Source organism: Aspergillus foveolatus (assembly GCF_047715535.1).
Source record: "Aspergillus foveolatus strain CBS 279.81 unplaced genomic scaffold BDW70scaffold_83, whole genome shotgun sequence".
NCBI classification, from domain to species: domain Eukaryota; kingdom Fungi; phylum Ascomycota; class Eurotiomycetes; order Eurotiales; family Aspergillaceae; genus Aspergillus; species Aspergillus foveolatus.
In genome coordinates this window covers 15,107-30,657 of record NW_027396147.1, presented here as the reverse complement: position 1 = coordinate 30,657, position 15,551 = coordinate 15,107, and the positions used below count along the sequence as shown (strand labels likewise).

Below are 15,551 nucleotides of genomic sequence, written 5' to 3'. Positions count from 1 at the left end.
GAAACGGCCGGCGTCCTTCTATTTATCGCGGCAATATGGATCTCTATACGGGGCTGTCAAGGCTTATCGTCGCTCAAGCGAATAGGCACTCTAGAGCCAATATAGAGGAATAAAAATGGGTAAGATCGATTGAGGTCTCTGATGCAGTGATGAAAGCTTCTAGCCGTCCAATTTCTACGTATATGAGTCAGTTGATAGGTCTCTGGATTGCTATCTTCATGCAAATCCATACTCAAGACTACTCAAGCCCCTATTGGACTCTATATTGACTCGTTTCGGACGCCAACAAGGACCAGCGTGTACCTCTTTCTGAAAGCGACTCTGGCCGAGGATAGCTCCAGTAAGATTAATTTGCCATAATTCATAGATTCATCGTTACTTATGACGGAACAGGAAGAAAAAAGACTACAGCAGGACAACCCCATTCCAACCAACCCTCCAATTGCAATAATGGCCGTCCAAGCAACTGCAACCGCCGTTGAAGACGGTCCCTGTAAGTGGATCCCGCCCCCAAGGCTAAGCCATCAGTCTCTGTACACTGCGTCATGACCGTGGTTGTCACCGTCTCGCTCTGGTACGGCACCGTGCGATCCGCCTTGGTCGATCCATTCAACAACCGGCCCCTTACCACCAACGTCGTCTCCCTCCCGATATCAATCGCGCAACCATCAGTCGTGTTCCGTGGCGACATGCCGAGACCCAGCCTTTGCGTGAGCGCGGTAACGAAACTGCTATTCTGATGATGATCGTCACACCCACAAAGGGTGTTAAATCCGCAGCAACAATAAACAGGTACCCAGCGGGTGACGTATTCCCCGTAGTTCTCTTCGTCAAAGGAGATACTCGTCCAGCTGAACTTTTCTTTGTACTTGTATGCGTAGTTCGAATTAGGCACGATGCAGACGAGGTTGGACGGGATGGAGCTCAAGTTTAGCTCGTAGGGGAGGTCGAGAAATACTTGGGGTTCGACGCCGTTCGGCGACGTTTCGCCAGCCGGGTAGGGGACTGCTGCGCCGCCGAGGTATGAGATGCAGGCGGGATCATCAAGACTGGAGACCTCCAAGAAGTCGAGGCTGATCCAGGAGCCGGAGTTGTTGTCCCAGCTGGGTGGTGTGCCGGAGCCCTCGGGGTGTAGCCGCCTTCGAGGCTTGTTTCTCTAAGAGGTGTTAGCTTACTCTACTTCACCCGAATATTGCATGGTCGACATACTTCCTATTTCCCACAGAGTAAAAGTGCAAATATCCATCGCTGTGTGCTTTACGAGTGACGTTCTCTGCAACGAAGCAGGTATTGTATCCGTCGCTATCGCCGCCGCCGCCGCCAGAGCTTGACGAGTCGTCGTAGCCATAGCCACCAGAGCTTGAGTCTGAATCGGAGTCGCTGTCACTGCCACTGCCGCCTCTTCGTCGGCGCTTCCACAGGGTTCTCAACCCGTCGCTTGATCGCGTCACCGGCGCGTCAATGGTGACGTCTTTTGCGCGAACCGCTTCCAGCCGCCGATGGGGACTGCGCCCATTATAAAACCCGGTGCCCGTGCAATGCCCCATTCAAGCGTGCCAATGCTGCAGTAACCCTGTATATGGATGAGCTTGACTGACCCTCCTCTAGCGTGTCCTATTTACAGCGTAGGGCTCTTTAGTGTTGAGGTCTATACGAGATGCTTCAAGCGCCTGCCCAATAAGAGATGAGAGCGAAATTTAGCTGTGCTTGGCAGACCCTAGGGTCGCCATGTGAACGCGATATACGGTAAGCACACAGACCAGAGATTCTGGTGTGAAGAATTAGAGCATGTAGAAATTAGGTCAGTCCTTCTTGTATGTTACGTTGAGCCTATTTTTCGAACGTATATAGCTTGAGCCATGGGTGCGTCGGGTTCCCTTTTTGTATGTGTGCAGATAACATGAGGTGCGACCATAGCCCGTACTATTCGAGGCGTGGCATAATGCTTTTCCCTGATCGGGGTTAAAATGCTAGGTCCAGATTGAATTCTGCTTAACAAGGCGTCTAGAAGACTATAGGCCAACTGCTGTTGGCTGAGCCTTGCAAGTATTTATATTGGCGAGCAGTAGATCGGGCTTACGATACTCGCGCAGAAGCCAGGTTAACGAGGGAATGACACGGAATTTCATATGTAATCGTATCAGTAAACTAACAAGTAAGCCGTTGTCATTGTAATGTTGCATATCGCGTCGTCGTACTCAGGATATCCCTACGGCTAGTTTTGGCCAAATGGCCAACAAAGCAGCTGTGTCCTATATAGCATACTCCATTAATATAAGTTCTCAACAACCATGGCACTTTGGCGGAGTGGTTAACGCGATGCCCTGCTATAGTATGATTTCTCATACAAGCGAGGCATTTCCTTCGGGAGCGTGAGTTCGAATCTCACAGGTGTCGTTTTTTTTTCCCCTCCTGACTTAGACCTGGTACATGGGGCCAAACAACACCTGTGTGTGGCACAACGGTACCGACCAGTTTGCCACTTTATTCTTGATCTACTGTGAAGATAATACCCATGTGCTAAGGCCACTCTACCCGTTGAATATGGCCACTACCGTATGGCATGGCATCTAGCAGTGAATTCCTCAACTAGGCCCAGCAAGCAGCAAGAGTACGGGAATTTCGGAATTTATGTCATGGGGGATAGATAGTTTGTTTCTTTCTTTATTTTTTTGGATGAGCTAAGAAGCATGGTTTATATGGTCATGTTTATGTGTTTATAAGCAACTGGCCCTTTACAATGAGAACCGTTCGAGCTCTGCACGTTGGGACATACCTCAAGCTGTGGGTAGTGTCGGAGTCTCTACATAGCCAATAAACATTTCAAGATTTCATTACTAGTTGTCCTGACATGGCCCGCCGAACACATTGTTTATAGAGGGGAGCGGATCCTTGCCATATGAAACATCTCTTATAGCTGCGATACTGTTTAGTACCTCGTTCAGAATGGCTGGCTGGCTCTATAGACCACTTACTGGTCGCAATGCCTTGGCTTATGCAGGCGCCCTTTTTCTGTACAGCCCAAATGAGTGAACCCTTTCTATCAAACAATCCCTAGGGCAATCCCTGTGTAGCAAGCACTGTCTTGCCACAGTAAAGTCTTCTCGCCGTCCTTGACCCGGTATATACTCCCGCCGAGGTCACACACATACACAGTGCCGTCACCAGCAATCCTCAGCCCAATGGGTTCATTGAAATGCCGAGCAAGTATCTCCTTCTTTGACTTGAGTTTTTCGAGCTGAGTTGACCCTGATAGATCAATACAGTTAAGCGAGCAGCCCATGGGGTGCTCACCCCGGTCCGTCCAGTACAACTTTTGCGAACCCACTCCCAAGTCCAAATCGATCGGCTCTGGTAAACCGTCCAACAGTAACTCTATATCTGTTCTGTCCTCCGCTGTCTGGCCGGCAGGTATCTCAAGGCCCCCACGGAAGATCCGGCCCCGGCCTGCCTTGCTAGGGCCCTTCTGGGTCCAGTAGATATACCCGCGAGCGGTGTCGACGGCGATACCTACACACCAGCGCGTAAGGTCGCTGCGATGCTCAGCGCAATCTAGGCTCCCCGTCTGGATGAGGACTTCGTGGCACGATCCGTCAAAGTTGCACCGGTGCACGCCCATTCCTTCGCGGTCACAGAAGTAGATTTTGCGGTTCATGTCATCCACCACTAATTGTTTTGGTGTATGCACAGATCCAGCGGGCAGGAGGGTCTGCATATCCGACCCGTCGAGCTTCGCAGAGTGTACGGAGCCATCATGCGTTGAGGTGGCGCGCCCCATGTTCGTCCAGAAGAGGCGGCCAGTGGAGTAGGATACGTCCACGCCGTCTGGCAACGACTGGCCGGTGACGATTGGTGACATAGTTCCGGTAGAATGATCAAAATGGAGGACTCGTCCGGCTGTGGGGATTTGGTCAACCTCGTTATTAGATCCCAAACCGACATCTAGAATGTACAGGCTCTGTGCCGCCTTGGTAGCGGCAGCAGGTGCAGCAGCGGCTGACGGTCCGTACAATCCACCTTTCTCACTCTTCAGACCTAGTCGACCTTGATCGATATAGCTCTTCCGCAGCCAGTCCACAGTCATACTCCCGTCAAGCTCCCTTTCCTGGATATAGTTATCCTCGATGAACGCAACTGTGTCTAGGCCGATCTTGTCCATCAACTGGCACGGCGGAGAGCTGGTTGGCAGCTGGAACATGTTCGTCCACAGAAGGTCGATTTCCTCGGGCGTGCTCACTTCTTCTGCTAGGATGAGCATGATCTCACGCTTGATCGCCGCCCACAGACGGTTGAAGATGAAGCTGCAGATGAGGAACGTTAGCAATGGTTCAACCCAGAAGAACGATATGGCCGACACTTACCCAGTCGATTCCTTTCTGGCCGTAACAGGGATCATTCCGCATCCCTTCAACATCTTACTCAAGGTCTCAAAAATTTCGGGCCTCGTTTGACCATTCGTCATTAGCTCGACTGTCCGAATTTGCGGCGGCATGGTGAAATGGACATTTAGCACCTGTTCCTTCCGTTGCTCGCCCACCTTCTCCACCATCAAGCTGGACTTGAAGCTGCTGCTATTCGACGCAATAATGCAATCAGCCGGTGCATGGCAATCGACCTCCGCAAATGTGTCAATTTTCAGCGGCAGCTTTTCCGGCACCGCCTCAATGACAAGCCAGGCGCCCGCAACAGCAGAGGAGATCTCGGCGAACGTTTTGTATGTGCCGGGGACGGGGTGCTGCGTTGGTGTGATGGCAGTGAATTCATGAAGATGGGCGTCGATGAATGAGGCCGCGTCGCTGAGGGCTTGAGCCGAGGGGTCCCGGATGTGCACGTTGTGCCCGCCTGCAATCAGAACAGCAGCGATCCGCCTTCCTAGGACGCCGGAACCGAGGACAACGATTGGGCGCGTCATGGCAGGTTAGTATTTCAAGGATATTTAGGAAGGGAAGTTGCATACCTGACTTGGATATGTACATGGATCCCATTTATATGTGCTAGCTGAAAGTTGGGACAACCCAGCTGCTACCATCCGTACTATACACCGTATCTCTCTATGCTGCTGCCGAATTCCGAGATGGATGACGATATACTTAATGGAGGCCTTCAGACTCCTTCGGACGCCTTCGGATGTTGTTCGGATATAGTTCGCACGAGTTGACGGCACTGTCTGCCTACTTTGTACGGATCTACCGGACGCAGATCCTTCACGCCTCCTGGGTCTAGTTCAAGCTTGGTGCTATGCGCCAGGTATCCGGGTTCTCAGCCTCGCCGTCGATCTCGGTTATCGGGGCGATGCGGCAGTCGGCATAGAAGGAATTAGACGGGTTGTAGACGCCGGACGCTGCTTGGGCTAGGACTTGCTTGTGGACTTAGCTGGTATTTTTAAAGAAACAATTTTTTTTTCTTTTTCATTTCTTTCTCGGCCTAATGTTGGCTTCAAGGCCAATCTAGCTTGGGAGGACCCCAGTGATACCTCTGTGATTCAAAGGACTGTTGGAGCTGAGAGACTTGTCCACATGTAAGACTCACTGATGCAACATTTAGCTGATTTAAATATTGAAAACATAGAATGCTAGTATATGTACATCTACTTGGTCTAGAAAAGAAACACTTGATCTGTTCCCTTTGCGATTGCCCCGGGCATGTCCCAGCCCATGCCGACCAGCGTCTTCTTCATAGCCTCAACCATCGGCGGTGGTCCACAGAGCAGTACCTTTGCATCCGCCGCCGGCGACCCAATATGCTTCGCGATCATCTCCCCATTCACGAACCCTCTATATCCCTTCCAGTTATCATCAGGAAAGCTCAGGACATACTCCATCTTGAACTTGTGTGGGAAGCGCTCCGCAAAGTTTTCCAGCTCTTCACGGAGGAGAATATCAGCCTCGCCGTTGTTGGCGTACAGCAGACTGACTTGTGTATTGTCGGACTCGTCTTCGCAGATCGCCCGGATTAGCTGATACATGGGTGTGATTCCTGTTCCGCCGGCGATCATGCCGATCCGGTGAGCGTATTGAGCAGAGTACTTCATGGCGCCCTTGGGCCCGCGCATTTCGATTGTCTCTCCGACCTCCATCTGCGCTAGGTGGTTGGTCAAGAGGCCCTTTGGGTAAACCTTCATCAGCAACTCAATGTGGCCGCGGTCGGTGTTGTTCGAGATGGGCGTGTAACTGCGCTGGACGGTCTTTCCATCGATGGTTGCGCGGAGGGCAACATGCTGCCCTGTTGGGAGACCGAGGATGTCGTCCGCTTTGGGGAGGGCAAATACAAGCCTGTACACGTTTGGGGCGACTTCTTTCTTGCTGGTGAGAGGGAAGCTGCGCCATTGGCGAGAATCTAGGACCGGGTTGCGCGGTGCCGGCACATGTGTAGTGGAAGGGAGGCGGATGAGCCGTGCGCTTGACGCTGGCCGTCGAGGAGGGTAGTGCGTAAACTCTTGCTGCACATCGAGCTTGGTCGACACCCAGACGCCCAAACCAAAGGATAGAGACAGCTGCGTGATTGTGGCAATCCCAACACCAGACCAGAACTGGGATCTCCCGCTGCCTGATATCTGGGGGAGTGGGATTGGAGCGACCAGCGCAGGTAGAGCATGCAATAGCTGACGGGGGGTCCAGCTTCGCTGAAAGACCGCAATTGTGGCAGCACCTACTGCACCCGTAAGGCCGAGCTTGACTAGCACACTAAGCAGCGACGAGAAGGGCTTGTTCGTCTTCTTGGTGTTGATGACGGCAGACTGTGAGGCTTGCTCGAAGGTCGGTCGATAGATCTCGACGGACTCGGCTTGTTCCTGTACACCGTCAGGGTTTGGTGGAGCAGTCAACGATTAAAGACTGGTATTACCTGATCTGGCAAATCACCAATATAATACGGCTCGAGCTGCTCGCGCGCCTCATCAGAGTGGCCAATCTCCTCAAAAGCTTCCGTGGCATCAGCCCCGGCAACTTCAATAAGGACGGCGCTTCCACCAGGGTGGTCTTCGAGGTACTTGGTCACATCGTAGACTGTACACTGTTAGAGGACATATTCTCGATATGACAGCAATATGTACCCTTGTTGTGCAGGATTATCCAGACATCATCCGGTGTGCAGTGGGCCTTGACCTGTTCAAGTGTGTAGGAAGGCATGATGCCAGTTTCTTTTGGAGTATAGCTACTAGACAGTAAGTTGATTTCCATTTTGCCTTTAAATAAGCCTTCTAGCTAGCGGATCTTTTCCTCTGTCCGTTTTCGAACATAACCCGGTAAGCCGAATTCCCGGCTTACGGCAAGCTCGGCCGAACTTCGTACGTGATTCGGTTCGGGTTCACCACACTGGCAATACCGGCATCCCAAGGGAGCACACTATGAGCTCAGCGTTTGCTCGGATACGTGTCGGAGTAGATTTAGAAGATATAAAAATGAAGTGGACAGCGCGATTACGAGCCGATGTAATCGCCAACAAGTTATCATAATGAGACCCCCTACTGTGCAGTGCCAGTTCTACCTCATTGGAGATGAACCCTCGTCAGCACAATCCATCACTGTCGACACTCGGTGGAAGTTCGAGGACCTACAGCGTGCTGTCGGCTTAGTGTTTCACGTTGCGCAACCATTGGGTATGTCATTAGGTCTACTGATCCTCGGCCTCGAAGCTGACAGAGTAGGACTCTCTTTCTACACCTCCTCAGGAACCCTGTCAACGGTAGACGAAGTCCTCACATCAGCAAACTCCTCCTCAGCCATCGGCCTCCTCGTTGACGGCAAGCCCGTGCAATCCCCTCAGGGGCCGCCCGGCCTCCCCCTTGTCGGCAGCTTCTACGAGATCTTTCCTGACCATCTAGGCAACCACTACCGGCTCTTCCGCAAATATGGGCCCGTCATCAAGACCACCAACATGGGGAAAGCAATCTACCTGACCGACAGTCCCCAAGTGGCAGCGAGCTGCTTCGCCGAGTCAATCTACATGACCAAGAAGATTACCGAAGACCACCCGCTCTGGGGCGTCAAGGACAACACGGCCATTTTCATCGGCGACACGGAGACGGAGAACTGGCGTCTTGCGCACAAGTATCTTCCCCCTGCCATGGGTCCGAAAGCCGTGAGACACTACACGGGTCTGATGCAGGATTGCGCGCGCAAAGCACTCCCAGTATTCGATGAGCTGGATGCTCGCGATGAGAGCTGGAATGTTTACCAGTACATGGTGAAGCTTGCTTCGCAGACGGTCGGGTCCTTCTCGCTGGGCAAGGATTTCGGGCATTTCGCATCAATAGATTCCCCTTTGCATCCGATTGTTACGAACATCGCGTCTCTGCTCTCACTGAACAAGAAAATCACGGCACGCGGAGAGTGGTATCGACTTCTTCCGTTTGGCGACCCAGCGCGTCTGCGGACTGTCCAGCACACCATATATACTCTGCTGCAGGAGGCCATTGACGAGGTTGCGGCCCGGTCTACCAGCAAAGATGCACCCATGAGTGATGCCGCGCTGAGCGCATCCTGCGTCGTGGATTATCTTCTTCATGCGGTCGACGAGAAAGACGAGCACTTCCCAACTGGCCTGATCCTGGCCAACATGTTAATTGTCACGGGGGCCGGATTCACAACGACATCGGCCCTCTTATCGTGGCTCATCTACTGCCTCGTCACGTACGAAGGCACCCAAGACCGCCTCTACAGCGAACTTGTAGAGCACGGCATTCTCGGCCCCAATGGCGAGCCCAACGAGACAACATGGACCCCCGATCTAGCACACAGCCTTCCCTACCTCAACAACTTCGTCAAGGAAACCCAACGTTTACACAACGCCTCCTTCCAACCGGGCCGCACCACAAAGACCGACGTAGTCCTACCGGGAGGCTACCGCATCCCAGCCAACAGCGTGATCGTGCCAGCGCTCTACGCCATTCACACCAACCCAAGTATCTGGCATGATCCCTTCCGGTTCAATCCTGACCGGTGGGATACCGACGAGGTGAAGAACCTGCACCGGTGCGCGTATGTCCCCTTTGCCACCGGACCGCGCGGATGCATCGGCTTCAACTTTGCGCTCTTGGAGGTGAAAGTAATCCTTGCGGAGCTGGTAAGTCGGTACGAGTTTGTGAGGGACGGTGTTGAAAGTATCGAGTATGATCCAGAGTTCCAGTTGATACGGCCGTTGAACTTTTACGTCAGGGCGAAGAGAAGGTCTTGACCACCTGCAGCGACAAAATGGTAAATAGTATAGGTTGAGATAACAAAAATTCAAGCATCGCTATATATCTCCTTTAACGCTTTAAGTGCTCGAGAGTATGGTCCGAAATAACGCACATTTGTATCTGCGTCGTACCATTCCGACGCTCTTGCCTCGCTCTCAAGCAGCTTCATCAGCCGGTGAGCGAGGATGTTGGATTCTGCTAGTCCATCCACGGTTACGTATGCAAGATTATGAATGGTAATGGCGCAGCTGACAGCATTGTGGACAAATGCCCAGGACCGGCAGACCGTGCTGCAGAGGCGATGCAGTTCTAAGAAATTCTCGACAACTCGTATAGCCCGGCGTCGGGAGTCAGCTGCCACAGCGCTCGACGAATTGTCCGGCATCGAATCCAAGTGTATCTGGCTCATACGGCAGATTGCATATCCAACATGAATACCCAGCGCCAGGCGTTCCAGGTGGTCCTGTAGGGACCTGCAGTGAATTTTGTTGGTGAGAAAGGGACTCGCCTCATTTAAGACCCCCTCTAGCTCCGTTTTGTAGCCTAGAGCACTATGCTCGCCCTTGAGCTGTGACTGGTTGCTGATGATCTGGCATATCTTGAAGACACACTCTTGAAACGAGAGACCAGGAGATTCCGAGATACGAGGGATAGTACAACCTTCAGGCGTCGAGGAACTAGGAGGCCGGTCATATGTAAATGAGAGGAAGGTGTCCTGCCAAATCAGAGTCCACCATAATCTACTTTGTCGGAGTTGTTCTTTTGGTGGCAAGGCTGGAGATATCTCGTGCAGGCCGATACTCTGGGCGAGTCGCATTGTTGTACCTGTGAAATAGTCAGGTGTCTGCCATCCAGAGCACAAGTACAACGTACCCATTAAGATCCACGCCGTATTTGTGTCGAGATTGTTCCTCAAACAATGGCATATCAATGCCATGGCCTGGATCTGATCGAGATCTGTATGGTAGAAAAAGTTGGACATCCGGAGACATTGGAAGGAGGAACAGGCTGATGTTACGTTAGCCCAAGCATCAGTCTGCAGGGTCGGACAAAGATGGTGAGCGTAAAGCATACTGAAGACTTTCGACCTTAGGTCCCTCTCTTGCACAGGATCATGCGTAAACTGCGCACCGCAGGCTAGCACTGCGAATAACAAGGCCAGCCAGGACGGGTTTGGTTCCGCTGCGTCCTGAGACGCTCTGGTGTTCAAGAATTCAAATACCGATAGCCCAAAGCCTTCAACATCTACTAGCACCGGGTAGAATGGGTACGCGGTCGACTGGTACGCTTGCCAATATCTATCGCTGTTAGTCATACGGAGCACCACTCTATCGGATTCTGCAATTAGACGCACCTGATAAGATCAGCCTCCTCCGGCAATGTTTCACAGACCTCTTCGACCGTGGCGTCCGGCCCCCAAAGACTTGTAAACGGATAAGCCCGGGGCACAAACTGGGCCATGGTCAATTCGTCGAGCATCCTCCCACCAAGACCTGAAGCAGATGTCTCTCTACAGCCTAGAGCTAATGGTGCATCAGAACGACTTCCTAAGAAGATGGTTGCGCCCGTGGCATCTTCGACAACGTGACGGCCGGGTGATTTGCCTTGCGGACCGGCTTGAGCAGCAGAATGGGTGATGCTAGGTTGGTCGGCAGAACTTGAACGCCCAGCTAGAGGACTTGAAATTGTCGCGCGCAGGTCATTCTTCAAAGAAACTATCTGCTGTTCGATCTTGTCCAGCCGCGAAAGCAGTGATGCCAGGTTTGGGTGGGCTCGGTACTGGACGGAGGGGCTGTCGCAGACCGGGCTTTGTCTGTGCGAAGATTAGCAACTCCAGTCCGGACGTCACTTGGTTAGTGATCGATCATCCTTACACTGCAGCTGCATCCTGCTGCTCATCAACAGGATTGTCCTGCGGGGATGACAGTGACTGTGGTCGGGACAAGTCTGAGGTCCACTTATTATTCCTCAGCCCCAGCCCCTGCGTGGACTCTGCAGCGTCAGAACTCGAAGTCGGCACGCGACACAACTCAGAATGGCCGCGTTTTACACAGCTTGCACAAGGAACATGTCCATCGCACCGAACTTTGCGATGCCGACACGGGAAGCAGGATTTGATGCCGCGAGCTTTACGCTTCTGTTTCAGCAGTTCGCTCACAACGGTCGTGTCATACTGGTAGTGGGGCTCGGGCATGTCTGCACTGCGTTAGAAATCGGTCATCAAATAAGCTTGTCAGAAGCTAAAGCAAGCTACAAAGCTAGAGAAGCCTACAAACGTCGCTTGATGACGATGCTCCATGGCGTTGCCGGCTGACTCCGATCCCGCTCCGATCCGGCCGAACTCGGGCCGAGTCCACTGGAACGCCGTCTATAGTATTTCGCGAGCTATATATGTAGTGGTATTGGTATGTAGTGATAAGTAGGGGCGAACCGCCATCTAAGCACGTTATATGCCGTCAAGGCAAGAACATATAAGTATGGGTTGTGGGGCCTTCTTGAGACAGCATAGGAGCTGTTGAACCTGCACGCAAAACCGTTTATTGTGAGACCCTATAAATTTGTACGTGCAAGAACTCTCTCAGGCACTGAAATCCCCATTCAGCATAGATGAAGCTGGGAGAATTCAGGACGAAGGTCTCGGACTCATTCCCTGGGTTAGAAGGGGGCTTTCTCTTACACTTTTAGCTCACTTCCGCAAAATACCAAACCCTTGCCTGCCTCAACTCATTCTCACACCCCCAACAAATGCCGTTCGTCATGAAGAAAGTCGAGTAAACTGCGAAATCTGCTCTTTAATCCCACTGTAGGTCCGACCTGCAGTCTTCGACCGCAATTTAGCAAGAAGTGTGCACGTTTGTCTGGACCCTTCTAAGGCCAATTATTGATAAAGTAGACTCAATCTGTTTTCACTAGCTGAAGATTGACAAGCTCATCCATACGTAGGCATATCATGTCAATTGGCATGCATAGCAGCCTTTTAAACTAGAGGCAATCAGTTCATGTGGCACGTTCGTGACAGAATCGATTAAAGCGTTTGAGTTTACTCAAATACTGTCTTGGCGGATAGCTGAATTTTATATACTAGATGTATACAGTGGTTCTCAACACGAGAACAAGGAGCCTATCTTCATTCAGAACAAAGTAAGAGAAACAGGAATAGTCAGCTCCTACGACACTTTTAAAGAATTTCATACAAACTCTACGGCCACACTCCAAACATCAACCCCGTTCAACTTCGAGACGGAAGTGGACGGACCCACCAAAGAAACTTGAAGAAGTTCAGGTATGCGAACCCCGTATAGGTAACTGGGACATAACGGGCGCCGCGACGAATCCACCACATCATGACCCCCGCCGCCAAATCGGCAGACACAATAGCCCTGCCCATCGGTGACTGGAACGCAGCGGGGACAATATGGCGATAAACGACCCCGGAATCATCATATAGTGCACGGGCGTAGGGCAGAAACGCCCGTTTCGAGTTAAGATAGCGGCGCACTTCGGCGCCTCCAAAGGCAGGATGCAGCTCGACCTCGCTGCCAACGTACCACACCTCAGGGAGGGTCTTGGATGCGCTAGTTGGGGTTCGGTCGGCCCGTCGCTCAAGGTAGAGTTGGATGAGACGGATGGTCGAGTTGCAATTCGCATCCATTGCGTCCTCACCCTTCGTGCCGTGCGCTAGGATGAGGATATCCGGATCCAGATGGTCGAAGACGGGTTTGGCACGACTGACATCGCCATGAGTCCAATGCTCTCCGAATTTCAAAGGGTATACATTCCGAACTCCTTCGGACCGTAGCTGGCGAGTTATCGCGGATCCAAGTGCTCCTGACCCTCCTGTGATGACCACGCTTTTGTTACGCAGAGAGTAAGCAGTCCCCGCTACCCAATCAAAAAACTTGACCACCGAGCCCATGTACCGATCCGGATGGACATGGTGTAGTGCGTGGAACTGTGGCCCAACAAACAGCCAGGAGGGGTCCTTCGGGACTATCTTGTAGACGACGTGATTCGAATCTTGGCCGCTCATGTAGATAACGACTGACGTGCGGATGATATGTACGGCAAGGATAGCGATCAGTGGAGCACGTAGTACGCCCTTTTGTTCGATTACTGGGAGTAGCAGGAGGAAGAACCAGCCCAGTAGGCCTCCGATACACAGGCAGACCGCTTCAAGAGGCAACGCAAACCAGGAATTCTGCCACCGATATCTGGGATTGAAGTTCAGGGACCGGTTGTAGTAGAGATGATGGAACTGATGACAACGCGAGAGCCATCGCAGGGCTTCATATCGCGAGGTTGACCATTGGTGCAGGAAAAAATGAACGATGTCAAAAAATAGCGAGCTGCTGATGTACAGGTAAACGAAGAGGAAACATGAGATAATTAGAGGCATTGTTGCAATTAGGGAATTCTGATTCTTAGCAGGATATGGCTTGTCCGGCAAATGTATTCACCTATCTTTCCGCTCAAATAGGAGGCTGATATAGGACATGTTTAAACGCATCATATACTAGCTACCAATCGGTAACAAGCTATACAAGCCAGCATTTGTGGCTATGTTCCCTGAGCTCCACAGTCGGTCGTCTATGCAGCCCATTTGACATCCGTGGCATTCGTTGCCCGAAAAGCTATAAGAAGACGAATACGAGACCATAAAATTAGGCAGCATTTGATTGCGGCGTTGATAGATGAAGCAGTATGAAACAGACTTTGTGGATCTGACAGGAGGACCCGCATTCCCAGTCCCTACGCTTAGGGGTTCATGTTCTGTCCAAGCCACAGAGGATCTCCGATTAGGTAACGAACGTCAGATCGTACAAGAGGCTTTTTATGCTGTTATGGCCGCTGGCAATTTGTCTCCAGGTGGTATTCCATTCTTGCCATCATTCGCTGCCAGTTATGGCAAGTTTGCTTTCAGATCTCAAGTGGACAATCTCAGTAGTACTTCTATGTGATGGAAGTGGTTCCAATAGTTGTGAACGTATGGTTTGGATACTTTGACCAGGATCAAAGACGGCGATACAAAGTAAGACATGTCTGACCATGTTCAAACCCACATTTGGCGCGGTCCGGAGTGCGATCTGAAGCAAGCAACCCCAAAGTGACCTATACGCTGCTGAGAGCACCAGAGTGCTAAAAGCAGAAGGAGTGAAAGGACAGCAGCATCCGATTACTTGAGCAGATGGAGACGAACCGGCCATGGCAGGTTGCTTTCAAGTGAACTATCTATTCAGTATCAGCCCGGTGTTCGTTGAGATGTTTGCCATATCTCAGGGACTAGTACGCCTTTGCCTGACCAAGACCGCCAAGTTTTCGCGAAAGAATGTTGCATGACATAAATAGTACCCGCTTCCTGCACAGCCTAGCTAGAATGGCATTGACTTCTGCCGGTATGATCAGCGTGGATCACCACAGACTCTTGCGGGATATACCTAAAGATAAAAAAAACCTGTCCTGGTGTGTCAAAGATTATAGGCAACCTTACCACATTTCTGAAAGGTTGAACAATCTCTGCCGCATGATGGATACACTTTTTGAACGAGTGTGCCTATTACCAAGGCTATATATAAACACATAGCCGGTCTAGGGTACATCCACAAAGGACCAAGAGTCACTCGCTTACTTTACGGAAGATATAAAACATGGCTTGGGATGAAAATGCCATACTTCGTCCATAATTCTGCTAAGAAAAAGTCCATAGTTGCTCGATATACGGTCGACATTTATGGCTCTCGGGCTAAATCTCAACCTTCCATTCATTCCGCGCGCGAACGCTAGTCTAGCATTTCGTCCACCATTCCCGGCTGCGCAGATAATGGTCAGTCAGACGAGTACCATGGTACGTCTCTCTATTTGACATCGAAAACACAATCATCTGTCTGTTCAAGGCCTCAACATGCCACTCGTGAGACTACACATGCGTCCCAACTTGCACAATGTAACACTCAGCCACAAAGTCGCATTTCAGGCATGATACAGAGCCCCAAATGGAAATTATTCTTTGTACTAGAAAATAACGCGTCATCTCGGATTCGGAGTGTCTCCAACCCCTACTGACTGTACTTACTGTTTTCGAATTGCTACCCAGCCGTGACAGGCTTTGCCCGGTTACTAACTCTGAAACAACCACGCAATTGCCGCGCTAGGTAATAGCTCAAAAAGCCATTGACGGCAGCAGCTAAACATCCATCTGCAATGGCGGCGTCGATCGGTGCCCGCCCGGCGGCTTGGCTATGCCTATCAACGAGAAGGATCGTGTGGGCTTTATCGGTGAGAACCCGGTCTTGGGAGAGAAGCAAGCCGTGCCCCTGATTTACGTCCTAAACGTTAGCGATAACTGTAGCTGACAGTTATGAGACGGACTAAGTTA

General features: G+C 51.4%; 6 protein-coding genes and 1 non-coding gene across 7 annotated transcripts; 2 read left to right on the top strand and 5 right to left on the bottom strand.

Moving 5' to 3' along the window:
- Nucleotides 1-405: 405 nt before the first annotated feature.
- Nucleotides 406-1,547, bottom strand: BDW70DRAFT_163878 (uncharacterized protein; the record flags this gene model as incomplete). The annotated part of the gene is made up of 4 exons (XM_073741380.1): nucleotides 406-516; nucleotides 563-736; nucleotides 797-1,156; nucleotides 1,224-1,547. 4 exons carry the CDS (start codon nucleotides 1,545-1,547, stop codon nucleotides 406-408), a joined length of 969 nt encoding a protein of 322 aa, XP_073591880.1.
- A 746-nt stretch (nucleotides 1,548-2,293) lies between these two features.
- On the top strand, nucleotides 2,294-2,397 carry BDW70DRAFT_t164. The gene has a single exon. It is a non-coding gene; the product is annotated as a tRNA-Ser (tRNA).
- Nucleotides 2,398-2,629: 232 nt separating this feature from the next.
- On the bottom strand, nucleotides 2,630-4,912 carry BDW70DRAFT_153649 (uncharacterized protein; the record flags this gene model as incomplete). The annotated part of the gene is made up of 4 exons (XM_073739684.1): nucleotides 2,630-2,681; nucleotides 2,852-2,917; nucleotides 3,153-4,301; nucleotides 4,362-4,912. The coding sequence occupies 4 exons, from the start codon at nucleotides 4,910-4,912 to the stop codon at nucleotides 2,630-2,632; spliced, it is 1,818 nt and encodes a 605-aa protein (XP_073591879.1).
- A 684-nt stretch (nucleotides 4,913-5,596) lies between these two features.
- Nucleotides 5,597-7,127, bottom strand: BDW70DRAFT_171733 (uncharacterized protein; the record flags this gene model as incomplete). Its single annotated transcript, XM_073743295.1, has 3 exons — nucleotides 5,597-6,790; nucleotides 6,844-7,004; nucleotides 7,052-7,127. 3 exons carry the CDS (start codon nucleotides 7,125-7,127, stop codon nucleotides 5,597-5,599), a joined length of 1,431 nt encoding a protein of 476 aa, XP_073591878.1.
- A 325-nt stretch (nucleotides 7,128-7,452) lies between these two features.
- BDW70DRAFT_153647 (cytochrome P450) lies at nucleotides 7,453-9,174 on the top strand (the record flags this gene model as incomplete). Its single annotated transcript, XM_073739683.1, has 2 exons — nucleotides 7,453-7,597; nucleotides 7,670-9,174. 2 exons carry the CDS (start codon nucleotides 7,453-7,455, stop codon nucleotides 9,172-9,174), a joined length of 1,650 nt encoding a protein of 549 aa, XP_073591877.1.
- Nucleotides 9,175-9,199: 25 nt separating this feature from the next.
- BDW70DRAFT_118801 (Zn(II)2Cys6 transcription factor) lies at nucleotides 9,200-11,397 on the bottom strand. The gene is made up of 5 exons (XM_073734714.1): nucleotides 11,053-11,397; nucleotides 10,533-10,991; nucleotides 10,253-10,476; nucleotides 10,052-10,186; nucleotides 9,200-10,003 (listed from the first exon to the last, which is right to left on the bottom strand). The coding sequence occupies exons 1-5, from the start codon at nucleotides 11,370-11,372 to the stop codon at nucleotides 9,225-9,227; spliced, it is 1,917 nt and encodes a 638-aa protein (XP_073591876.1). The 5' UTR covers nucleotides 11,373-11,397; the 3' UTR covers nucleotides 9,200-9,224.
- A 39-nt stretch (nucleotides 11,398-11,436) lies between these two features.
- Nucleotides 11,437-13,574, bottom strand: BDW70DRAFT_153644 (uncharacterized protein; the record flags this gene model as incomplete). The annotated part of the gene is made up of 2 exons (XM_073739682.1): nucleotides 11,437-11,563; nucleotides 12,439-13,574. 2 exons carry the CDS (start codon nucleotides 13,572-13,574, stop codon nucleotides 11,437-11,439), a joined length of 1,263 nt encoding a protein of 420 aa, XP_073591875.1.
- Between the last annotated feature and the right edge of the window lie 1,977 nt (nucleotides 13,575-15,551).